The following is a 26,128-nucleotide window of genomic DNA, read 5'->3' on the forward strand; positions in this document are numbered from 1 at the left end:
GTTTGTACTAACTGACATTTTGCTTGCGAAAGGCGATGAGCTGAATTTAATCCTGCCAAAGTTTGCTCATCCTCAATAATTTTATTTTTCTCAGCAGTCCTTTTGGCACTTCCATGAAATAAAAATTGTTAGATGAAAATAGTCAATGATTTTGCATTTTAGTTTGCAACTTTTTCACTGCAAAACATTATCGGTCTAGATGCCAGTCTAGATGGGAAAATCTAGACGGCTTTCAATATCGATTTGAGGCCAATCAAATTCGTGAATTTGGTAGTTCCCAGTCCTTGTGAGACAGAGCCATGTAATAAGACGCAATAATCCCCGTATGCGTCGATATTTGTTCTCGGGTTATTTCCGTCGAAAAAAAAAACAAAGCCGGCTGGAGAGTTTATACTTTACATTCTTTATTTTACATGGAAGTAAAACGAACTCGTTTCGTGGAGTTCAGTGATAATGACATTAAAAAGCTGGTCGCAAATGCTGTTCTGGAAAGTATTAAGAGGCGCCCTCTGTAAATTTCAACTATGGCCATTTGGACCAGAAAAAATCAAATTCCTCAAACTTTCTCAGATGAATGGTCTAGATAAGTGATTCACAAAAATATATCTTTCAGTTCAATTCGATTCGTATTTTAGCGTTGGGGCCACCATCTTGGTTTTGCCCCTCTGAGAGGGTTTTCAGTGGCCATTTTAGGGCACATTTTCAACAATTTGCCATACAAAGAAAACGATATAAATCCGGGTAAAAACCCTTTATTCGAGACAAGCAAATGTTTTTTGTTACATTGAGAGGCTGTTTTGGCAATTTGATCATCACCTGATTTTTTTACAGAATTTTAAATTTCTTCCCTTTCGGACCATAAAAAAGGCGAAGTTTAAAGGAAAATATCGCCAAAAGTACATCACTTGAGATCCCAAAACTACCCTCCACTTAAAGAGCAATTTCTCACCTGTAAAAACATGCAATAAAATTTTGGGGCAGTTAAAACTGTAAAATGTTAGAAGAAGAAATTTAAGCTGTGCTTTTGTCAACAAAGACCGCCTTCCTAATTAGCATAATAACGTGAAAATAACGATGCACAGAGAAAATAATGATATATTTCACTTACCTTGCGACATGTCGACAACTGGATGTTCCACGATGCCTCATGTTATATTTCCAGTATGTGTCAGCCACATTTTCGGTGATTAGTGCACGAAATCACTCTCAGACATCGCCACGGTTAAGCAGATTTCAACTCTCCGAAGCCCGCTTCATAATGTCTGGCGGTACTGACGACTCAAACAATATCGAGAGCTCAATGAACACAGTCTTTATTCCTGAGCTTGACCACGAGGACTTCGTGTTACAACAACATGATCTGGGGAGCCCGGATGTAGTTTCCCTCAGGGAGGGCCTAGGTACAAGTGACAGGCCAACATCCCCCTTCTTTGAAAAAAAATAGTAATAATAAATAAAACAGAATAAAGTAGGCAATATTAGCCTTATATAAGATTCTGTTGTGACTGTTATCATGGAAGGTTCTGCAACCGTGCTGTTATGCAGCGCAAACGTTAATGACAGGCATTACTTGAGTTCAAAGTCTTTGAACCTAGTTGGTGGTTTGATGAGTCTTGTGCGTGTTCTCACTTCGGGTTGGTGATCCCTTGGTGGTTCTTAGATTGTAGCAAGGGGTGTGTCGGTAGGCGGCTCACTTTGGCCCGTGTCTGGCGTGCTGGGTTCTTGTGGTTGTGGCGGGGAAGAGGTGTCGAGATCAGGGCCGCTGTTACTTGTGTCCGACGAGGGAGGTGGTTGCTGTTTAGGCTGATTAGTGGGCATGTTCAGCTCTGATCCTAGAGGACTGTAGTGATGTGCAAGACTGTGTCCTGGTCGAGGCAGGAGTGTAGGTGGAGTGCAGGGTGGTGTTGGGAGAGGAGGAGGTGCTGCACGCCTGATGTGTATCCGATTTCGTCGAATGGTACTGTGGGGCGTTTGTATGGTGTAAGATCTTGAGTGGCGTTTTTCAGCGACACGGCCATACGCCCATGGGTTGCCTGGTTTGCTTGTCGGTGGTCGTGCATACACAAATTCACCAATGTTGATTATATTGTGCTCTGGACCCGCTGTCTTGTCATAGTGAGCTTTACTGGCGTTGCGTTTGGCCTTGATTTCTGCTGATACAGTGTCACGGTTGATTAACATGGGCTCGAGAAGGTGGTCAGGTGTTGGGAGCGTCGTGCGTGTCCGGCGGCTCACCATGCGTTGGGCCGGAGAGTAGGTGTGGCCCTTTGGTGGTGTGTTTCTGTAGTTGAGCAAGGCAATTTGGAAGTCATCTGATTTCTTTAACATTGACTCCGATACTTTCACTGCTGCCTCTGCTCGACTGTTGCCTTGGGAGTGGTAGGGACTTGAGGTGGTATGTTTGAATCCGTACAGAGAGGCAAAGTCCATGTAATCCTTACTGGTGAATTGTGGCTCGTTGTCTGTGTGGCAGATACGTGGAACGCCAAACCTGGCAAAATGAGCTTTGGTTTTGTTGATGACTGATGTTGCCAAAGTGTCGTCAAGTTCCTCCACTTCGATCCAGTCAGAAAAATGGCACACTGTTACAAGGTAGGCTTTCTGTCTGTGCATGAAGATGTCTTGGCTGATGATCTGCCATGGTAGTGTTGGAATCGGGAGTGATCTCATAGGTTCTTTTGTTGACTTTGATCCATACTGTGCGCAGGTACTGCAGTTGTTGCACATATCAAAAACTGCTTGTCTCATCCCGGGCCAGAATAGTACTTCTCGTGCCATGCGTACATTTGACTCAGGACCAAAGTGGTTTGCATGGATTTTCAGCAGCATTTCAGCTTGCATGGACTGTGGTATCATAACTTGTGCGCCTTTGTAGATGAGGCCATTGTCAGTGGTTAGCCCGTCTCTGTAGGTCCAGTATGCTCGTAGTGGTTGTTGTAGCTGCTTTCTGTCATCTGGCGAGCCTTGGGCGATTGTGGCCATTAACTTGGAGAGGTGTTCATCCTTTTTGGTCTCGTCGCGTAGGCGAGATTCGGTGGTTTCTGTGAGGCAAGGGTTGTGGGTATCGGATTCCTCTGTGAGTTCGGTCCTGAATACTTCAAAGTCTGTGACCCTGGCATGTACTGGGGTAGGCAGTGCTGCTCTCGAAAGAGTGTCTGCCAGGTAGAGTGAGGTTCCTTTCTTGTATTTGATGGTGAAGCGGTATCTCTGCAGTCTCATTAGCATTTTCTGTAGCCGTGCTGGGGCTTTATGGAGAGGCTTTTTGCAGATGGTCTCAAGTGGCTGGTGGTCGGTGTGAACTTCTATGTCAGATTTGCCATAGAGCCAGTGGTCAAATTTTCCAAATGCGTTACAAATGGCCAGGAACACGTCTTCGATTTGGGAGTATCGTTGCTCTGTTGCGTTGAGGCTGTTTGATGTGTATGCTATAGGTTGGAGGCGTCCTTCACTATTGGGCTGAAGAAGAGCACCGCCCAGGCCTTCTTCACTTGCATCTACTTGAAGTGTGACCGGTTTACTGAGGTTATAGTATTGGAGCACTGGTGCAGTGGAAATGAGGTGTTTGGCTTTGTTAAATGCGTCTTCTTGTGCTTGTGCCCACATAAAGGGGATATCTGACTTGGTGAGTTGGGTGAGAGGTCGGATAATGGTGCTGAGGTTCGGACAATAGGGTGAGAGATAGTTGGCCATTCCTACGAATCACTGAACACCTGCTTTGTTTCGGGGTGGGGCCATTGCTGAGATTGCTGCTATCTTGTCTGGGTCTGCTTGCATTCCTCGATCAGTTATGACATTGCCCATGAATTTGACTTGTTTTAGTTTGAACTGTAGTTTGCTCTGGTTTAATTTTATGTTCTTTTTTGAGCAGCGCTCCATAAGCGCGACAAGACGGCGGTCATGATCTTTCTCAGCTTCTTGGTAGGTTGTTCCGTCTCCAAAGACAAGTATATCATCTGCGACGAATAATACTCCATCAAAGCCCTCTAGAGCTGACATGAGGCGCTTTTGAAATTCCTCGGGGGCGCTTGATATGCCAAATGGGAGGCGGAGCCATCGGTATCTCCCATAGGACGTGTGCATTATCGTCATCAGTGACGATTCTTCATCAAGGGGTACGTGTAGAAAACCTTCTCTGACATCAACCAGTGAGAAACATTTGGCATGGCAGAGTTTACGGAGTTGTTCAGACAGTGTTGGCATTTGATACACTGGTCTGAGAATACCTTTATTGACTGTTTGACTGGGGTCAATGCAGATTCTTGTCTTCTTTGGTGTCTCTTTAATGACTTCATTGGAGCACCACGAGGTGGGTTCCTCTACTTTCTTTATGATACCAGCTGCAGCGTATCTGTCAAGGGCTTCCTTTTCTTTGATGCGTTTCGCCACAGGGATTCGATGTATTGGCATTTGTACTGGTGACACGTCAGCTTTTACTTCGAAATGAACTAGGGGTCCCAGGCAGCCAAGGCCTTCGAAGTTTTCAGGATACTGTTTGAGTATGTCTTCCTTTGTGAGTTTCCCGGGTGGGGCCAGGCGTCCTTTGGAAGGGATCATTATAGGTTTAGAAGGTAAGGGCGTTGCTGGGTCACCGTATGGGCTGGCACTGTTGGGTTGGTCAGGGTGGCGGCCTTTTACTCCATTGAGTGTACTGTTGGTTTGAGCTGTTGGGTTGCCTGGGTCTGGATTGGTTTGTGATGAGCTGGCTGGGTAGGCAGGGGCTCTCTTGCCTGACGAGTCTTTTACTGCTGATGTGAGTGAAAATATTTCGTGTGCCCTGATGGTGATGAGCCCCAGTGCCTCGCAGTCGGAGCCAGAGAGAAGGGCTGGTCTGTTCATCATGACATCTCTAGGAAGTATCTGGAATGTGAGCGATTCGTATCTTTTGTTTCTTTCGCACAGAAGGTCAATCTGCCCAAGTGGTTTCAGCGGCTGGGAGTCGCCATAGAGGTGTAGTAGGTAGGGTGACTTTCTAAGCTTCATGTTTGGCATGAGCCTGAGAAGAGTATCTTCAGACAAGGTATTGCAGGTGGCGGCGGTGTCCATCTGGAATGTCATTGGGGTGAATTTGTTCCCAGTTGCAGACATGGGCAGTGTAACAAAGTACTTTTTCTTTGCGTGGTTTCTGTGGATGCTGTGTATTTGCCATGTTTCCAGGGAGTAGCACTGTTCTTCGTAGTCATCAGTGTAGTATTCCACAGGGTGGTGATCATTTGCCGTCTGCAGCAGATGTACGTTTTGTTCACGAGGGGGTTTTGGTTGGGACCCGCCGCGAGGTGCTCTGTGGCCTCGACCCCTGCCCTGAGCTTGCCATTGGGTAGTTCTCCGTGGTTGTTCTTGGTGAGGGGGACCTGTCTCGAGACAGACTCTGGAGAAGTGGTCGTTAATTCCACATTTAGTGCAGGTTTTACCATTTGCAGGGCATGTTTTCCAAGGGTGAGGTCCACGTCGATCTCCGCACCAAAAGCAGGTTCCAGGCTCCCGCTTTAGTTTCATTTGTTTGTGGCTTATCCAATTTACTTGTTCCTCAATTCCTTTTGTGGCGTCTTTAATGAGTTTGTTGGCTTTTTGGGTTGACTCGAGGGCCTTGGCTTCGGTGACGACGTCTAGCATGTTCTTAGGCATTCCATCTGACTTTAAATGCGTTTTTAGTAACTCAGCTCTCATTGTGCCACCGTGCAAGCCAGAATTTGTCGCGGCACATTTCGTCTGTCAGTGCATCGTACGAGCACAGGCTGCCCGCCTGTCTGACCTTAACTTCCCATTCTTGAACAGATTCGTGTGGGCTTCGTTGAGTGTTCCAGAATTTAAATCAGTCTGCCAGTAGGGAGCTTCCGATAGATCCAGTGGAATGAAGTCGTAATTTGTCCATCCGGATACATGGTTTTTTCTGATCATCAGCTGTTATCTGGGGTTCGATTGTGTAACGGATCACCTGCAAAGCTTCGTCCGGCATTGACGATCGGAGCGCTGATATTTCCAGTAACGGTTTCTTGTAGTAATCTGCTCTCTCTGTCTCGGGATTTTTCGCCAGGTTTCTGTAGTCGGCTTGGATACAATAGTCGTGGAATCTGAGTTCGAAGTTCTTGAAATTTTCTGACATATTCCCCCCGAGTTTCAATTCGGGTCGCTTGAGGTTCGCCATCGCTGTTTGACGAGTCGGTTGTGGTCGTTAAATTCGCTAAATGAACGTTTACTCTCCGTGAATGCTTCTCTTGTCGATTTATCGGATCGATCCCACTTCTGACACCATGTCGGGTGGTACTGACGACTCAAACAATATCGAGAGCTCAATGAACACAGTCTTTATTCCTGAGCTTAACCACGAGGACTTCGTGTTACAACAACAACATGATTTGGGGGGCCCGGATGTAGTTTCCCTCGGGGAGGGCCTAGGTACAAGTGACAGGCCAACAATAACATCTATCAACATTATTTGTCTTTCGTCTCATAAGCCGCCGTTTACAAGACGTTTAACAATTTGCTGAGATCCTAGCTGACCCAGATGTCTGTTAGCAGCCTTTAAAATCTTCCTCTTAATCGAGGATTCTCATCAAGAACTCGTTTAAGCTCAGTTCTGTTTTGATCTGTTGTGCACACGCCATTATTCCAGAGTTTGCGTTACATTTGACAAATGCACATTCCAACGGGTAGGGGTAGGGTGGGTAGGAAGTGAAAATGTAACCACCATTAAAGCCATTTTACGCATTTCTGTGGCTAAACTAGTAACTGGCTCTACCATTTTCTAGGTTATTTTTGCAGGGTAGGTGGGGGGAAGGGGAGGGGGGGTCGTGTATTAAAAAAAAAGAAAACGATAGACAGTATCAGGTCAAAAGATTATGATCTGTGTATCTTGATTAGCCTTATCAGTTCATCAGTAAGGCCCTATTAGGAGTTTTCAGGATACTGGATATTTGGGTAAAAAATTAATAGGAAGCAAGAAAGTTAGGGGAACAATTAATGGGGTAGAGCATGTTTAGATCAGTCAAAACGGGACAGTTCTGTCTTTCGCTACCGGAAGTGCCATCAAATTTTGCAAAAGACAACAGACTGACGAATAGTGCGCAGGAAGTAATGGTAAGCGACGTTTTATTGAAACTCCTTATATTTTCTTAGCCGTTTCACTTTTGCATCAGAAAAGAAAATGCTCAGAAAATTACTGGACAGTTAAGGACGGTGCCTTCTTTTTTGTGGGCACACGGTCTGTGCATTACGTAAGGCATGGTTTAAACGCCAGGCGCGCGCTTGGGTTGTAACTAGTGACGTAACTATACCCTACCAAGCGTGCGACTGAAAAAAAAAATCCTATTGTGGCCGAAACAAATTTCGCACTAAAATTACGAGCCTGGGATTACCAGAAAAGCAGCATATCGCTAAGCACTAACTGTGAACGGCTTCCAGCTGAAAAACTAGCTTTTATCGTATCCGTAGAAAAAATCATACTGAAATTCAACTGTAGATGGCATAATGCGCGCGCAAAACAACTGCGAGAGACGTCAATGTTTAACTTACTTGGGAAGTAACAGGAAAAATTGTAACGGACACCGACAAAGTTTTCGAAAGGATGAAACAACTTATTTAACTTTTGAAAAAGGGGTGATTACAGCTACATTTTGTGGTATGAATTGGAAGTGGCAAGCCTATTCAACGATGCATTAGTTTTTCGCTGTGAGGAAAAGTTATGTAGAGTGTATTTTGGCTAAGCCAGAGGAGTGCTGTCCAGGGACGCTCAAAGCGCTGTTGCGACGATTCTGTTATTAAATACATATCAAAAGTGGTTTTTATGTTACCACTTGCCACGTAGTTTAAAGATGTTTTTTAATATGTTTAGTTTTCTGCATGTAAAGGGGAACCTTGGTGGAATCTGTGAAGAAATATCTTTACCTTTTTTTCAGAAAAAATGCTACCGTCAGCAGTAGCTAATTATCTCGGAAAAATTAATGACTACCCCCAGTTTTCTTTGTGGATTCTAACAACCCTGGCTAAGATCTACTTTTTCCATGTTTTCTTAATCTGGCGGAAACACGTCTGCATTTTGTAGGCACCATTCGTTATGAGCCTGAGGCACCCCACAGCCGCTAATGTCGTTCAGTTATGTGATGGAGCACAGCTGCATGTCTGCACAAGACTAGTTTTCAACCCTATGCAGGGCGCTTTAAAATACCCTCATCTATCAAGCGAAGCACTAATATTGACGCTTAGCTTTCTAAAGACATTATAGATGCGTTTAAGGCACACAAGTTGAATGAGTCATAAGAAATGGGATGAGTTAACTGACACTTGTCAAAAATATCTGCAGCTTGATTCTCAGCGGTTGTTGTGTCTTCTTGGACGATCTTCTCCTGTCTTTTTCTGAGCTTTGAAGCCATTCTCGAGAGGAAGGATTAAACGTGGCAAGGAGTCAGGAACTCATCACAGGTGAACCGCGTAATTCTGGCGTCATCTTTTGAGCGCCTTATCTTTTCTGCTACAGTAACTGCTTCGACTTTTATGACCGTCTCCAGACCCGAGAAAAACTTTTCTTCAAGGTAGTTTTTTTTGTTTTTCATTGAAACGAGTGGCCTTTTTCGTCACTTTCAGGGTCCAGCCTTTAGGTTTAATTTCTTCAGCGGGGACTGGAAGAGTATAATTTGCTAGGACAGGGTGAACACCACGATTGTCACTATATCATATTTTGGCCTTGTCAAATAGGGTTTCCCTTTCAGGAACAAGTCAACATGAACCGTACTGTAAATTGTTCCTCAGTAATTTGCTGAACATTTCCTTATCTGAGGCAGAAGTGGAACCGCTTAGAAAAAGGAGTTTCAATAAAACGCCGCTTATCACTACTTCTTGCGCACTACTTGTCAGTCTGTTGCCTTTCGCAGCATTTGATGGCATTCCGAGCAGCGAAAGACACAAGTATAATGCTGAACAAAAAACAAGTAAGAGGATTTTTACCCAGGCAGTGAGGCCTGGGTTTAAATTTCGGCTCCTTTTTTTTTTTTCCTCGTTCAGTCACAAATCGCCGTCTGGTCTCTAAAGCGCATGCGTTACATGTGCATGCGTACAGCACGTGGAATTTACAGAAGTTGTCGTCGTGAAAAGTTAGCACGGATTCCATGATTTCTGGGGCGATAAAATGATATACAAACGAACACACCGTTCGAGGTAGACCAACACTAAAGGACATTAAGCGTTTTCGGAACGGGTCGGTCTGCAAGCCTTACGAGAGATCAATTTACGAGCGAACATTTTGAGTGAATTTATCAAGAATCATGTTATACCAAAGGAGCCATCAACCGGGGCTATCAACTCTTCAACTTGATAAAAAGCATCTTCATAAGCGTCATCGTGTGATCGTGAACCAAGTAGAATCCCAGCACGAACTCAAGAACGTCTGGGCAACAAGAGCAGAAAGGTTAGAAAATTTGTTTACGAATGTATCTGTTCGAGTGCACCTAAGTAAAACGCTCCGAGGAAAGATTTCCGTATAACCCCATACATTTATTATGCATGCAGAATTATTAATTATGTATGCGCTCTATTGTTTTTGAAGACAATAGGAATTCCCGAGGGTATTGAATATATACATTGATAATTACTACTAACTGTATGAATAAAAGAGGATTTCATCGCGCGCTTTTGCGCGCTGTCTTTTCGCTGATTCTCTTCTTCCCCTAGCTCCATTCTTCTCTCTTGTTCTTCTCCATATTCTCCAGGCTCCTTGCGCATTTTTTTTCCTTTTTTTACCTTGTACCCTTGCAGGTCTCGAACCACTTACCTTTCGCATACCTCTCGCTTACCAGTCTCTCTTCCACACCACTACACTACGAGGTTCAGTTGAGAATTCGCACTCGAAAGATCATTTTTATATTACTTCACTCGTTCACATTGCCAAACATTTACATTACAATTGAATTATTCCTCTGTTTAAAGCATGTTTCACGCTGCACGAAAACACGCATCGCATGTTTTTATCACTAGCTCCATGGTGAATATAAAGGGGATGATTTATTTCTTTCTCCCTGTTGCCTCTACTGTCTTGTAATTTACAGTTCACCGTCTAGGTTCACATGTCTACCCTAAAATTTTTTAAATTGTGCAAAATTTTGGCGGATCACGATCAGTGCATACAGTGGTGCAAGGAACACAACCTGCTCGCGTCGTCAGTTATGTGTCCACGGGAAAATTGTAGCAATACATTGACGTGGACACGACGAGCTTCATCGCGAGATGGGTTCGAATGGCGGTGTTCGAGAAGAAAATGCAATGGCATGGCATCAATGCGCCAGAACTCATGGTTTTCTGGAAGCAGGCTGTCCATTGAAAAAGTATTAGCCCTAACGTACGCTTGGGCGCACAAATTTACTACTACTCAAGCAGTGCACGAGACCTCACTAGATGACGAAACCACGTCAACAGAAACGGAGATAGATTGGTATAACTATTGCCGAGAGGTTTGTGCCGACAGAATCATGAATCATCATGCGGGGCAAATAGGCGGACCAGGTAAGACTGTGGAGATTGACGAGTCCAAGTTTGGCAAAACGAAGTACAACCGCGGTCGCTACATCGAAGGACAGTGGGTCTTTGGCGGCATCTGCCGTGAGACCAAGGCCTGCTTTCTTGTTCCGGTAGCGCAAAGGGATAAAGACACACTCTTACCCATCATACGCGCCCATATATTGCCGGGGACACGCGTGATGAGCGACATGTGGAAAGCTTACGATTGCCTAAAAGACGAGGGCTATAGTCATCTCACAGTTAACCACAGCCTTAACTTCGTAGACCCAGACACAGGTGCGCACACCCAGCGCATTGAAAATACATGGTGGGGAGTCAAACGAAGTATGCCTCGTACAGGAACATCCAAAGATCTCTTTGAAAGCTACCTACAGGAATGGATGTGGCGTAAGCACTATGGAGATGATCCTTTTGGAAACATTATCAAGCATATCGCCGACTTGTACGAAGTGCGCAAAGATGCGTAAATTGTTCCTTGCAACACTGTATGCACTGATCGTGATCTGATCGCCACTTCATGGAGGAAAGAAACAAAATACACAGCTTCATTGCATGGGTCTGGACTTGAGGAAGGAAATCAAGGGGAAAAAAACGCCGAGAGACGCGACAGGTAAGCTATAATTTTTATTTCACTTTGTTTACATTTACAAAATTAGTATAATAGTGGCTAACCCGCTCAACAGATTATCGCTAACCGCAAGCAGCCGGTTTTGCTTAGGCCTAAAGCAGTATTTTAAAGCTTTTTTAAACTAGCGAACAGGTCTAAATCGCTGTTATTTTAAGCAGTTTTAAACCTGCGTTCAGTTTAAAAATACGGTAAATGCGGCCCAAATTATGATATTTCGCATCTGATGTCCGTAATTTAGACCTAAAACTCGAGAAAGAAATCTCAAGAAAGAAGTCTCAAAGAAATCGTTCCATTTTTGCGTATTTTAGATAGAAAACTGGAAAAAAAATCTAAGTCTAAAAGTATGCGACAAATTTAGTAAAATTTAGAGTTATTCAAATCAAATAAGTCTCAAAGGAGCGCTATTGTTTACTCTATTGTTTAGTTAAACAAAGAATTGTATGCATAATAAATGTATGGGGTTATACGGAAATCTTGCCCAGAGCTATGTGTCTGTACAAGAGTGAAACCCATGTAGCGAATTATTGTACATTTAAGCTGAAAGAAACTAATGTACATGTACGTTGATCCCAGCAAAACAATTCTTGGCCTGCACTGTCACGCAATCCTCACACAATAAAAAATTTATTCGACAACCATTTAGTGGATTAAATCAAGAAATTGTGATGTTATAGGAAATTAATAAAGATGACACCTCGCTAATTTTTAAGTCTGTGCGTTTTCCCAAGCTCAGATATTCGTCAAAACATTTTGCAGAAATTTACAGAGACCAGTACCTCCACGGTACGCCAACATTGCAGCCGGAAAATAGTGTAAACATCTGGAGCTTACTTTGGCTATCTAGGCGACTGATTATCTGTACTGAACAAACAAGCATTTACATAAGCACTTTTCCTAGTACTTTAACTGCTGATTGGGCTAAAAAGCACGACCAGGAGGCACGACATAAGTATATGTTTTTCGACAAACGCGTCCGTAGGTCTATGTCACGCACCGCCATAACTCGGAAATTCAAAATGTCTCGCTTGCTTGAGAAACGCAAATAACAACGACAAAGGCTGAGGAAAATAGACTGAAACGTTTATAGGCTGATATAAAGACCTTGACTCTTTTCACCCCCTGAAGACCTGCAAACGTGTAATAAGCTATTAATCGATTCTAAGAAATGCAATCAAAAGCAAAAGAGCTTAAGCACATCGATTCGATTGAATTTCGTACAACTTCAAATGAAGAACATTTAGCTCAATTGCAATATAGCTAGTGCTTCTCAGTATAACGACTGCCTGGGTACACGCAGCAAAGCGTCTAGTTATTGGAGTTCTATCCGTATTCTATTTGTAATAAATGAAAATTCTCGTCAGAAACTAATGGCTGTCAATGAGATTAGGATAGTTGTTTACAAATACAGTGTGGAATGTTGTGCTTCGATCTCTTGCAGACACAAAGGTTGCCATGTAAGAAATTCGTATTAAACCGTACAGAATTCGGGACACATTTAATTCCCTGTTTATTTCTCCAGCCCCGTCTTTATCTATCTATTCAGTGCAACAAATGTGGGCTTCGAAATTACTAACAAGGAGCTGCGTTACCTAACCTCAAAACTCCTAAAATCTGATACAAAACTTTTATATTCCACCGTGATATAAGTACTAAGAGTCCAGAATAAATGCTTATAGCAGTTGACACACTTTTATTTTATCCTAAATAGCAGACCATTGTTGAAGCCCCATAGTGGGAGAGGGGGGGGGGGGGGTTGTATCGGTGTATCCCTTATCCTATTAATTTTAGTCCTAAATATCTTGTATCCTGTTAAATCCAGCTCAACGATTTCCTACTCAATCAATGTCCTGTTTTATCTGATCTAAACATGCTCTACCCCATTAATATTTCCCCTAAATTTCTTGCATCCTATTAACTTTTTACCCAAATATCCAGTATCCTGAAAACCCCTAATAGAGCCTCACTGATGAACTGAGAAAGCTGATCAAGATACACAAATCATAATCTTTTGACCTGATACTGTCTATCGTTTTCTTTCTTTCTTTCTTTCTTTTTTTTTTTTTTAATACACGACCCCCTCCCCCCCCCCCCCCAACCTACCCTGCAAAAATAACCTAGAAAATGCCTGCAAGTAGAAGCTCATGTTCAAATCATTCTGGGAAAGCCAGTTACTGGTCAAGTCACAGAAATGCGTAAAATGCCTTTAATGTCGGTTACATTTTCACTTCCTACCCACCCTACCCCTACCCGTTGGAATGTGCATTTGTCAAATGTAACGCAATCTGTGGAATAATGGCGGGTGCACAACAGATCAAAACAGAACTGAGCTTAAACGAGTTCTTGATGAGAATCCTCGATTAAGAGGAGGGTTTTAAAGGCTGCTAACAGACATCTGGGTCAGCTAGGATCTCAGCAAATTGTTAAACTTCTTGTCTTATGAAGCGGGCTTCGGAGCGTTGAAATCTGCTTAACCGTGGCGATGTCTGAGAGTGATTTCGTGCACTAATCACCGAAAATGTGGCTGACACATACTGGAAATATAACACGAGGCATCGTGGAACATCTAGTTGTCGACATGTCGCAAGGTAAGTGGAATATATCATTATTTTCTCTGTGCATCGTTATTTTCACGTTATTATGCTAATTAGGAAGGCGGTCTTTGTTGACAAAAGCACAGCTAAAATTCCTTCTTCTAACATTTTACAGTTTTAACTGCCCCAAAATTTTATTGCATGTTTTTACAGGTGAGAAATTGCTCTTTAAGGGGAGGGTAGTTTTGGGATCTCAAGTGATGTACTTTTGGCGATATTTTCCTTTAAACTTCGCCTTTTTTATGGCGCTTCATGAGTAGTCCGAAAGGGAAGAAATTTAAAATTCTGTAAAGAAATCAGGTAATGATCAAATTGCCAAAACAGCCTCTCAATGTAACAAAAAACATTTGCTTGTCTCGAATAAAGGGTTTTTACCCGGATTTATATCGTTTTCTTTGTAAAGCAAATTGTTGAAAATGTGCCCTAAAATGGCCACTGAAAACCCTCTCAGAGGGGCAAAACCAAGATGGTGGCCCCAACGCTAAAATACGAATCGAATTGAACTGAAAGATATATTTTTGTGAATCACTTATCTAGACCATTCATCTGAGAAAGTTTGAGGAATTTGATTTTTTCTGGTCCAAATGGCCATAGTTGAAATTTACAGAGGGCGCCTCTTAAAAAGTCAACAAAATGTGCTGTCAACGTCTCAACATAGTTTTTTCTACCCAAGAGTTGCACACTGCCTCGGAAAAATACAAACTAAACAAGCTAATCTAATCAGCGCCTAGTTTTGGAGTTTTTGATCTAAGGGGCTTTGCGAGAGTCTATTTTACATGACAGCTTGTCAAGTTTTCGTCCCGTCACACTGTAGTACGGCGTTCGTTTCCATACCATATCTTGGTTTCAAAGCATAATTTTTATTTTTAAGGAATTACTATACAGGACTGCAGAAGTTACATACCTTTCACCCCCCTGTGCATTTCTTGTGGAATACCTAAATAGTCCTCCATAATTTTATAATCGATAATTTACCTATCATAATTGATCTTTTACTTCGATACACCCTATCAACGTTTATTTCTACTTTGCTGACTATATGCTGTCTCAGACTTAGCACTTAGAAGTGTGCAGTCCGGTGATGTGAGTGATGATCTTCAGGTCATCCCTGGGTATAATGACACACTTGCCAGAAACACAGTCACTCTCGGGCATATGTTCGGGCCAGGCCAAAAACAGCTCGAACCCGGCCGTGCTCTAATGGACCAGTGTCGTAGAATGTTTAGCGCCTAGGATTAATTTTGTCAGGGAATCTGTGGCAAACGAGACCAATGTCTTGGCCTCTATGCAAAATGATTCGATCATTCTAAGCTGAGAGAAATTTCGTTTTGCGAACTGAGCTACCATAATTTTACCAGTTATTTTGAGCAGCAAGCAACCTTGAGAGAACATCTAACAAAAGTTCACAATATTCCATGCATTTAACCGTCCCAGGCTAACATTTGTCAGGACTGCCACTCGAGATCTAGATATATCTTATCGCAAAATTTCACGCCCTACTATCAGCTTCTACGTATTATTATACATTGAACTCACTATCCCTTTTCTGATTGGTCGAAAGCGTCGAAATCAGCGCCTGTGACGTCATCTCTGCAGTCGGTCATTCGGTTTTTGTGATATCCAGAATAATCAAGGTCTCGGTAAGGGTTATCAGCCGAAACGGAAGGCTGAGGCTGATAACTCCTACCTCGACCTAGTATTCTGGATATCACAAAAACCTCATCCAATAATTGTTTATTATCGTCACAGAATGCATTTCATAAGCCTTGATTAGAATGTTCTGCGAAGTAATAAATCTGCAATGGACCAGCAGTCCTTCAAGTGAAACAGGACGGCACTTTTTTTTTTTTCGATTCACACAAATACTCATGGCCTAGGTTCACTGTAAATAAGCCGTGATGTTCAGGCTGTAATAATACCAGCGCTCATGAACACGGAACAACTTTGACAGTTGTCATGGCAACACGATACCGCAAGAGTTGGTCGTACTAGATATGAGTGGTCTGCCTAACAAATGTAAACCACCGCGAAGTGGGAATCCGTTTTGATTAATCAATACACTTACAAACGGAACTGGACAACAAGAAGTCCTGATTACCAGTTAGGAAAACAAAATTGAGAAAAGAAGCCGAACATTTAACTTTTTGATGAATAAAAGTAGTAGAATTGTCATCGAGATCTCACCATTTGACAGCATTTGAAAACTTTTCAGTCGAAAGGACTACTCCATTTCAATTCCCACCGAACAGGCTGTGTATCTCATCAAACTTCCAGTGGAAAGGCCCCTTCAAATTAATTCGTTTCCTACTGGAAAAACCGGTTTTCCTATAAAAATAAAAAGCACCTATGATTGTTACCGCCAACATGAACTTGACTCGTTTCTTTTTTTTTGGCTCGTTGCACGAAATTGCGAAAAGGCTGCCAAAGATCTGGTATTAATTTGTTCACGCTGAAACTCAACCACCTTTTGTATTGCTCTTCTTCCTGGAACATTCCTAAAACTATCTATTGTCAGAGTACTCGCTTTGGACTAGCGAAACAAGGTTCGAACAAAGCGTAGCAGTCTATGGAAGAGCTGCCTCGCCTGACTGTGAAATTCCCTTTTGTGCCAGTTGGCTCTTGAGTCGATCAAGATATCCTGGGTCCGGATAGCCGCACCTAAAAAGAGAAAAATATGTTTTAACTAAGTAAACCTCTCGCTAGCCTTCTAACCTATTGCGTTCACGGCCACGCTGAGAAATGGATATTAAATTATCACGTCGGTAGATTTCTCTGGTAACTGGGAAATCGTAACTCAGCAATGGGCAGTGACTTTAAGGTAAATAATTCGAGGCGACAAGAGCCGTTCATTGTTGTAAATTCACACATAAAATTCTTATCCTCCACTTCATCTCTCTCCAACCCCCCCCCCCCCCCCCACACCGCCCCCTCCTCTATTCTTTTCCTGCCGCTTAAAACGGAGCTAGGATTAATGTCTCACTCCCTTATTTACCAGCAGCTTACAACTAGTTTACCTCTCATTGCAGTAAATATATATACATATTGCATAAAACGTACAACAGTTTTTAAAGACATGTTTCGGCATGCTTATGCCATCTTCAGTTTAATAGAGTGACTAATGATACGTGGCACAAGTTATATACTACAAAATATGAAAAAATTATTTACAATATGCATTACAAAACAGTGGAAACGGAAATTACAGAGTTAAAAAGGTGTTGAAGTGATGTAACTGTTTGTTAAGGTCAGGTTTGTTCTTACTAATATAAAAGGCTTCTTTAAGTTTAAGATCAATAGAGCTATTCGCTGAGTCTTAGATGCGAAAACAAGAAGGTGTGTACATGCCCCTGCATGAAGAAAATTGAGAAAGATGTTTAAAAATATACGAGTTTTTATCGCTTACTGTATGTTCTTTAATCCTGGTAGAAAAATGGCGACTGGTTTCACCAATATAACAGGAATTACATCCCGCACAAGTAAATTGATAAACTACCATGGATTTTAGAGCATCAGGAGTACGATCTTTAAAACTGAACATATTCTTGATTTTGAAAGAAGTAAAAACTAATTTGATATTAAGATCCGTTTCACAAAAACGTTTAAGTAATTGCCGTAGTTTGAGTTCCGTTATTCTAGAGTACTGGCCGATAAAAGGAAGCTTAAAATAGCGTATATTGTTTTCATCATTAACGTTGCGGCTTTTTTGATCAGAAGGCTTGTTAAGATACCGCTTGAAGGTTTTTTCAATGATGTGTGAAGGAAACGAGTTACGTTTTAGAGTGTCCGAAAGCTTGATCAAATCGTTTTCAAAACCGGAAGAAGTGTTGTTGATTTTATAAGTTCGGTCAATGAGAGTACGGACAAGGCCAATTTTATAGCGATTTTAAACTGAAGATGGCATAAGCATGCCGAAACATGTCTTTAAAAACTGTTGTACGTTTTATGCAATATTTATCATTATTGCTAGTATTACGACCTTATGGAAATATATATACGTTTGTAACATGTGACAGCAAACTGAGATCAGCTTTTACATCTGTCCTTTTATTGACGAAGTTCATTGTACAATTGTCAATACACAACTTGCTTATTGACAGCTAGTTATGAAACAATTCATCGTCAATAAGAGGTGAGATCTATGAACATACTGATTTAACAGTACTTGGTACGCAAATAGTTAAATGGGTAACACATACCTGGATGGCCCTCCACTTATACTCGTTTTCAGTTCGACACCGTTAGATAAGACGGTATTGTCCTCTCCAATGGTAAATAACAATCGTTCATCAAACGCCTTTCTCAGCAGGCTGCACAATTTCTGCCCTTCCGCGTTATCAGGAAGGTAGGCGTTACAGAAGAAGCACCAGTAGGGTACCCCCGGATTGGGATGCTCCGGACCTGTAATAAAGGTACACTCAGTACACTTACAATGAAATGCATAAGACAGCTACAATGGTATCAGATCAGCAGTACCTTGAATGCCTCTGTCAAAGTTGAAGCGAATCACTATGGTTCCACAGTCTTCGTGCCCCGGGAGAGAATGATCTGCATCAGTCCCATAGGTCATGTGCCCAGTTGGTTGGTTTCCTTCACAAATCACATCCTGTCCGCACTCTACACATACCCCTTTTATCTGGTTTTTACAGGGCTTGCAGACGTAGTGACCACATAGTGATAGGTAAGCCACAAAGGCGTATTCCGAGCACCTACAGCACTTGATAAATGTTGGCGGCTTGACTGAACAGGATGAAAGATAATATAAGTCAAGTTAGTGTTGATTGCGAAAAACATTTAGGGTTACAGCATGCACTAATGTTAAGCCATCTTACACCCGGTGAACCCACGCTGTATTCATCACATTTGCTTAGCACCTACGTTATCTTTCATTTCATTTAGTTTTTGATCAAGAGATAAAGTTGGAACAAATCCACATTTTTTTTAATCCACTGCTAGATAACGAGCCTAGTATGGGGCTAGCATTAATACAGTGAAATCCCGATTTTTCGAACTTCTAAGGAAACCGACAATTGGTTCGGTTTTACAGTGAAACAAACCCAACAGAGGGAAACAGGATTTCAGACGTTTTTATTAATCGAAGGGTTCAAAAAACGCGGCATTCCACAAGACAAGTCGCCGTTTTTCTCAGTTAATTGCCTACTATTGGTACTACTCAGCTACTTGTTCAAGAAATACACTCTGGAAATTCAAAAACGGACACGCTCAAATTTATTTAACCTTCTGATCTGATCTCAATTTTACCAGTTATTACAGAAAATTGAAGAAAGAAGTTTCTTGATTCTTTTAAAATGATAAAAATTGCACAGTCTTACAATAACTAGCTTTTCCGTGCAATATTTCTTTATCATTTAACTATTGCCTACAGGCAATAGATAAATGATAATTGTATAGCGGAACCCAGTTCCCTCTCAAATCTTCCATTGTAATAAGTCCTCCATTGTTATTATCTTTTTAAGGCATTTAGCTTAACTCTTCTACATTCCTTTTTTTGTGTCGCTGTTTTGGGGTGTCCAGCTACTAACAGCCTTTGCAGGAAAACAAAGAAAGGGAAGTACGGAACATTAGATATGGTTTTTAACAAGATAAAATTTTCTTTTCGCCAACGACATTTTTTTTTTTTTTTTTTTCTCATTGAACAAGGACTCCCCATGGATTTTTGGCATCATATATGTAGAAATTTTCGCAGTGTTTAACAAAGGGAAATCGTCTTATGTTTATTACGCTACAGTCAAGAAGACTCAGGCTGCGGGCTTTTTAAGATAAAGGTAATTACAATAAAAGTAATTACAACTTAGAACAACCCGGTTGGGGAATGTGAGTTTTAAAAATAAGTTATTTTGATTTAGGTGGGTTACTTTCAAATTTTTAGCTTTCATAACCTTAATTATCCATATTCACTAACACTAAAACGACTAAGTTAACTGAAAAGCAACACGCTCAATTGAAATGGTATCTAACACTGAAATTTTTGCTCTTTTGAATGAGCAATGAAGGGTAATGAAGGATACTTGATCAACTTGAAAAGCCGGCTCTGTTGTAACAAAAAGAAACGCATGAAAATTAATCATTCAACAGGAGCAATTAATAAAGGACATAAAGCCTCAATGATTAAACTACGTTTATCATCGATTTAAATTAATGATAATTAAGAAATTATAATAAAACAATAGAAATAAATATACAATACTTAATAGCGGAAGCCACATCAGCCTTAGCCAGTTTTCATGCAGGTCCTCTGTTGTGATCGAATTAGCATTTGGAGATGTTGGTTTTTGTGAAGGGAGGAAAACCGGAGAACACGGAGAAAAACCCTCAGGGCAAGCTGAGAACTGACAACAAACTCAACCCACATATTTGAACAAAGAGTTGGAATGTAAAGCCATCTAAATCATCAACCATGTGCCTGTTGCATCCCGCACGATGAAAAATTTAATCAAAGAAAAAAAGTAGAATTAAAAACAGATACCTGGCGATTCCGTATGTTGTGCTTTCTTTTCTCCTCTCAACTTTCTTTCTTTCACTTTCAAGTGGAAGGGACTTCCCTTGATCGCTTCGCCTGCCACTGTTATGACAACTTTGAACTCTCCTGCAGCTTCAGGTCTATATGATACTTTATAGCAGCCATCTTTTGAGTCTGTTATGGTGGCCTTCAAGGTTTTTCTCGTCTGGAGAGACTGAATGCAAACTTCAACCATGTCAATTTCACTGTAGGTTTTAATTCCCTGTGAATCCTTTGTAATCACTGTAAAAGTGCAATCTTCGCCTTGTACGGCACCCTCTGTCAGGGCCATGCTATCCACCATGGTTGACGAAGGTTCAGTGTTTGTCGTGAGTAACTTCCCCGGTGAATCTTTCAGGGACGACAAGTCATTTGAAATGTATTTGACGGCGGAATAATTTGCCTTCAAGTTAAATGCACAAGGCTCCATAAGTTCCTGAAACCTTTGTTCAAGCACTTCTTCCACGTTTAGAATCTCTGGTAAATTATTTCGTTGAAGTATTTCGTTGCCAAAGTCCAAGCTGCTCTCTATTTCAACCAGTTTTTCGTCCAGGCTGGTCATTGTGTTTGAAAATGCAGCATCGAAAGTTTCTTTCTGCTTCATTAGTCGATCGGTCATGCTTGCTTCATGCTGGCGAATCAATTCTATGTTCCTTTCTATCGTTCTGTGTATTTCTTGTGTCGCTTGTTCGACGCTTTTGTTCATTCTTATTCTTTGCTTTTCCAGGAATTCTTTTTCGCTCTTCAAACGAGGAACATTTGCCTGGACTTCTTGCATCTTATTCTCAATTTCTGATTTCTTCTTTTGTAATCCGTTGTCAAGCGAAACGATGTTGTGGTCTCGATGATCCAATATGGCGCAGTCACGGCAAATGCATATCACGCATTGTTCACAATAAAATCGCACTTCATCGTTGTGTTTCTTGCAAACATTTGCTCTCCTGGCGTAATCTCGGGCATCGCTAGGCTTGAATTTCCCAATTTCTTTAACCTGATGACCACTAAGAGCTTTCATTTTTCTGTGAGCCCTAGCGCAGTCTTCACACAGGAAGTGATTGCAATCAGCACAATAGTACTTCAACGACTTTCTTACGTCGCAGTTTCCACAGTGTGGTGAATCTTCCTGGCCTAGTCCGCTGTAAGCCTTAACAATGTCCACCATCTGCTTGTAAAACAGGTTAGATGGAAGGCTGCTGATGTTGTTGCTCGGGCATTCGGTGATCTGACGGCAGGTTGGACAACTCAACGCTTCTCCACCCTGCTGTCGCAGCCAAGCTTCCAGACAGGATTTGCAGAAAGTGTGAAGACATTTCAGTATTTTCGGTTCGTTGCTTTCACTAAACTGCTCCTTGCACACTGAACATTCTAATTCCCTCTTAACTTCGTCGAAAAAGCTCCTACTTTGAGCCATCACGCGAAGACGCCAAAATCCCCGAGGTGTTACTGGTGAGCAGGTCTCACGCATGACGGAGAATTGATCGGAGTGGCCCTGGAGACCGGAAGCTAATTCGCGTGCTTCTTTACAACTTGTTATTCTTTCTTTTTGATCTGCTTTCCCCATGATTCTACAGGCCCCAACTTTTCAAAATATATCAACAGGTGAAAGCGAAGAGCTAAAAGTTTAATTGGCTAGAATGTGCGCGATTTAGTAACGATCTTTCATTTGAAATGCTTAAAATTATTTGCATTGCGGTTAATTCCTGGAAATCCAGTGACTTCCGGTTTCGTTTTCTCAGAATCGTGACCGAGAAAATGTCACAGCACAGTTGAACTCCCGGTATATAGTGAGTCTTTTCGTTCAGGTAGAAGAAAACAAATGTACGTCGGGTCAGGTTGGCATAAGTGTGAGTTTGGCATTTGGTCAGGCGACAGCAAAACCGGGCAATCTACCTCAGTGTTCATTTTCAACTGACTATGGAGATCTCAGGATCGTAGATGCTGTAGTTAACACATTCGCCGATCCTGAATTTAAGAAATAACACAACTGAAAATGTTTGTTACCAGCTTGCTTCTTTTCGTGTAACACTGCATATGCTGCTTTTCACACTTTTCCGGTGGATAAACAGTCAAATCCCGATTACTTGAACCTTCAGGTTCAAACCGAGCCTGAAAACCCTGTTTCCGGTTAGCACTCGATAAATGGAAATAACACGATATAAATTTAAAAAGTATGTACCCGCAGTCTGCCTTTAACCCACGACCTGCAGTCTGCGTTTTACACTGACCGATTTGTCGGTGTTGTAAGTCGGCTAATGACTCGGCGTACACGCTCAGGTACCTGAAATTCAATTGTCACATATGATGTGCTGGATGTCTCGGTTTAGTGCCACTGTGAGGTTGAAAATCGTCTGTTTTACCTAAATTTGTCAATTTCATTTATTAAGGAGACCCATTTTACCTACCCAAGCATTTCTTATCAACGGGATAAATCTATTCCCCACCCCCCCCCCCCCACCCCCGTTCTCTTGGGATCGTCTGAGCAAATCGTCTTAGCCGTGGACCAGTCGGTAGGCCTTTCATCTTGTTTCAGCAATCTTTTCCTTAATTCAGCACAAAATTGTGTAAGAACTTTAGTTATTCCAGTGTCCGTTAGTTTTAGAGCGGATACTATTTTCCTACGCCATGCTGGGTCCAAGAGACCGTGATGGTGGGTAAAGATAGTTAATCTGCTAAATATTTTTATTAGTTTTAGATTATTCCGGGTTTTGGAAATCTCAGGGAAGACTAAGGCCCCGTCCACAGGTATCCGGATATTTTTGAATCCGCAACTTTTTCTTTCCGGATTCGGCTTCCGCCCACACGCACCCGGCGAATTCGGCAGCGAATCCGGATATTTTTTAATCCGCTCTCCAGAATGGAAAAAAAATGACGTAGCAAAATCGTGTCCAGTCTCTTGCCGAACAATAAACCAGTATGGCGGCACAACGTGTAGGCCTAGTTTCTCTAGAGTGAATCCGGATATCATCGGATGCGTGTGGACAGGCGAATTCGATTTGAACACACTGCGTGTGGACGGGGAAATTTTGAATCCGGAAAGAAAAAGTTGCGGATTCAAAAATTTCCGGATACGTGTGGAAGGGGCCCAGAAGGAGCCAAACTTATGACGCGGACTCTGGTCACGTGGACAGCCCAAGTGGCTTCACACGCACTGGAGTTTCATCCTCCTCGAAAACATCCACACAACACGTGTGGTGCATTATTGGCAGCAGTACTGGATGCCATATCTAAAAACAAATTGACAGGGACTGCTTTGAGAAGAAGGCCTACACCAGGAGATTAACTCTCGAACCCGTCTTCGTCTTACTGTAGCCACACGGCCTCAAAAAGATCATGATGGGTGAAAAAGACTAATTTTGCATTGTTTGCGCACTTCCATAAGAGGCCTTGCACATTGCTTTGGATTGCTGTCTTAATCATTTCAAACTGTAACAAAATGTCAAAATGTCAAATTATGATATCATTTTGATGTTACCCAAAATTTCTTATTTCATACCACCAAAATATAACAAATGGAAGAGAGTCAATAAGGGACTATTATCTTTCAAAAGCGGCAAGAAGAGGTTGTAAATTATAAACTTTAATGAGCTTAGTCATGACTAATCATATGACATGTTGCCGGTGATCAACTGCGACACTGTAATTGGACATTTACAGACGATTTTGTTCTTTGTTCGCTTGGGAAGTTTGGTGACGACGCGAGATGCTTACTATATTTGAAATTATGCTAAAATGACTGAAACATGAATGCAAATGTCCGTTTTCAGGACCGTTTAGTTCCAGTTTTTGATCCACTAAGCACGCGTAGAAAATAGAGATTTCAAATTTGATGAAGTTTCTTAAGTTGGTCATTCTGCATCCTTAATGATTACATTTATCAATTGCAAAAATGAGCGAAAGGAGACTAAGACGTTTCTAGGTCATCTTGACTGTATTATCAAGTAGAGAAAATACCGTTCAAGATGTTAATTTTATATTATTATATGGCTTTGGCTTGTGGCCGATATAACGCGCGCTCTGATTGGCTAAGAGCGAGATCTGAACGGTCATTATGCAGCCGTAATGCCCACGGGCCGATTACGGATTATGCAAATTAGGAAGAGCCCGGCTCTGAAAATTCAAGCGCATTGAAACGATGAAAGCCGATTTAAAACAGTAAGAGAAAGTAAGTAGCTAAAAGTTTCGAGATTTTTCCTTAATAAAATTTATATAGAAGTCGTTTTTGACTCACCAGCCGGTAACCTTGGCGGGCACTAGCGAAAAACAATCAAAGCTTGCCGAGTCTTAAGTAAAGCTAAGATCGCTAAGTGAAAAACACCATCCGCAGATCTGTCATGCATCCTGAGCAGAACACAACAAAGAAACTTATAAGATGTCATCTTAGTCACAACAATTGCAGAAATATTAAACTCCGTCACAGTTCTCATCAAATATATTCCCTCGCTTTACACAAGCAAGGGTAAAGCAGTTTCCAGGATCATCAGATGTAAACAATCGGGCGGTTTCTGTCGGTAGCAGTGTTTCTAATAACTGCAGGAAGTTTTAGACGTTCACAAGGCTTGAAAAGTTCATCCATAAATCCCAGAATGAAGAAGGCGAAGATATGTTGTAGAAAGCGAATGCGGAGATCGAGTTATTCTGAGCAGTGCATTCTGAAGCATTAGTATTTTGTTTCACCGAAAGACCGTTGGTTTGGACTATTTTGAAGCACTTTCTGTCTTTTCCACGTGCGTTGACGTTTCACCACAAAAGTCGGAAAAACTCCCCCATCAACTTGTGGCACCACTATACTAAAACACCTTTTTGTGGCTGTAACAATCACTTCTCCCGTAAAGAAATGTGTATTTATACGGAATACGTAATACAGCGGTGAAGTTCACTGACTGTGTAGTTTTGCCCTGGGTTTGAGACAATGAATGAATCGGTAAACGCGCGCATCGCCGGATGTAAACTGACGACTTCCGCTCGAATAATTTTTTTTCTTTTCTTTAATTCATGGGCCATATAATAAACAACTTAATAACCTCGACCGTTCGGTCGTTACGGGAAAATCTCAAACCTCGGCCTACCGTATTGACCTCGCTATCGCTCGGTCAATACGGCAAGGCCTCAGTTTGAGATTTTCCCGTAACGACCTCACTCTCGGTTATTAAGTAGTTAGTATTGGAATGAATACATTTTTTTATTAACTATTTTTCGACTCGACCAAATTAATTACATAGGTGTGTGTAGCACTTGTCAAGCACTTTTATTATTAGCCTCTGGCTCGGGGGACTAGGTAACCACCCCCTTCCCTGTGTATATAATAAATTCTCCTTCTTCTTATCCTTTTCTTTATAGTATGAAACGGGTGTAAGGATATGTTAATTAACATCCCGACTGTTATTTTCTCTACTTGATAATGGAGTCAAGATGACTTCTAAACCTTATATTCTCCGTTCGCTTAATTTTATAATTAATTGTCTTTTGTAAAGTTTCCTTATCAGAATCCTAAATGAATATAATAATATAAAAAAGCAATATATATGCATGGTCATATAACATCTCTGATGCGGAAGAGACTAAGTCTCATATATATGGGACGAGAAAAAGGTTCATATGGTCTTTGTTTCTGTCAATTACCTCTATTTACCTCCATTGCAAGGACATCTCTATTTAGGGAATGAGAACACTTTTTCTGGGTTCCGAAGCCCTGATTTACCTGTGTCAAGGGACACCGTAAGCACCTGGAGTGTGACTAACTTTCAACGAGGGTTGATACGCACTAATGTGCAGTAATCACAAGCGATGACAGCTTTCAAATCATCACCTTTTTAATACTGTACATCAATGAAAGATATAACTTGCAACCAACGGGTGAAAAATTGTTCGATTTCTCCTTCCGGAGTCAAA

The 26,128-nt window shown here is 41.7% G+C and overlaps 1 protein-coding gene and 1 pseudogene across 1 annotated transcript; both read right to left on the bottom strand.

Annotated features, from left to right (window-relative positions):
* Window positions 1–3,699: 3,699 nt before the first annotated feature.
* On the bottom strand, window positions 3,700–9,453 carry LOC145466249 (uncharacterized; annotated as a pseudogene).
* A 4,125-nt stretch (window positions 9,454–13,578) lies between these two features.
* LOC145466354 (E3 ubiquitin-protein ligase TRIM45-like) lies at window positions 13,579–25,422 on the bottom strand. The gene is made up of 4 exons (XM_081450068.1): window positions 20,207–25,422; window positions 18,196–18,459; window positions 17,919–18,120; window positions 13,579–16,380 (listed from the first exon to the last, which is right to left on the bottom strand). Exons 1-4 carry the CDS (start codon window positions 21,798–21,800, stop codon window positions 16,287–16,289), a joined length of 2,154 nt encoding a protein of 717 aa, XP_081306194.1. The 5' UTR covers window positions 21,801–25,422; the 3' UTR covers window positions 13,579–16,286.
* Window positions 25,423–26,128: the final 706 nt, after the last annotated feature.

Source organism: Orbicella franksi, chromosome 13 (assembly GCF_964199315.1).
Source record: "Orbicella franksi chromosome 13, jaOrbFran1.1, whole genome shotgun sequence".
Classification (NCBI taxonomy): Eukaryota; Metazoa; Cnidaria; class Anthozoa; order Scleractinia; family Merulinidae; genus Orbicella; species Orbicella franksi.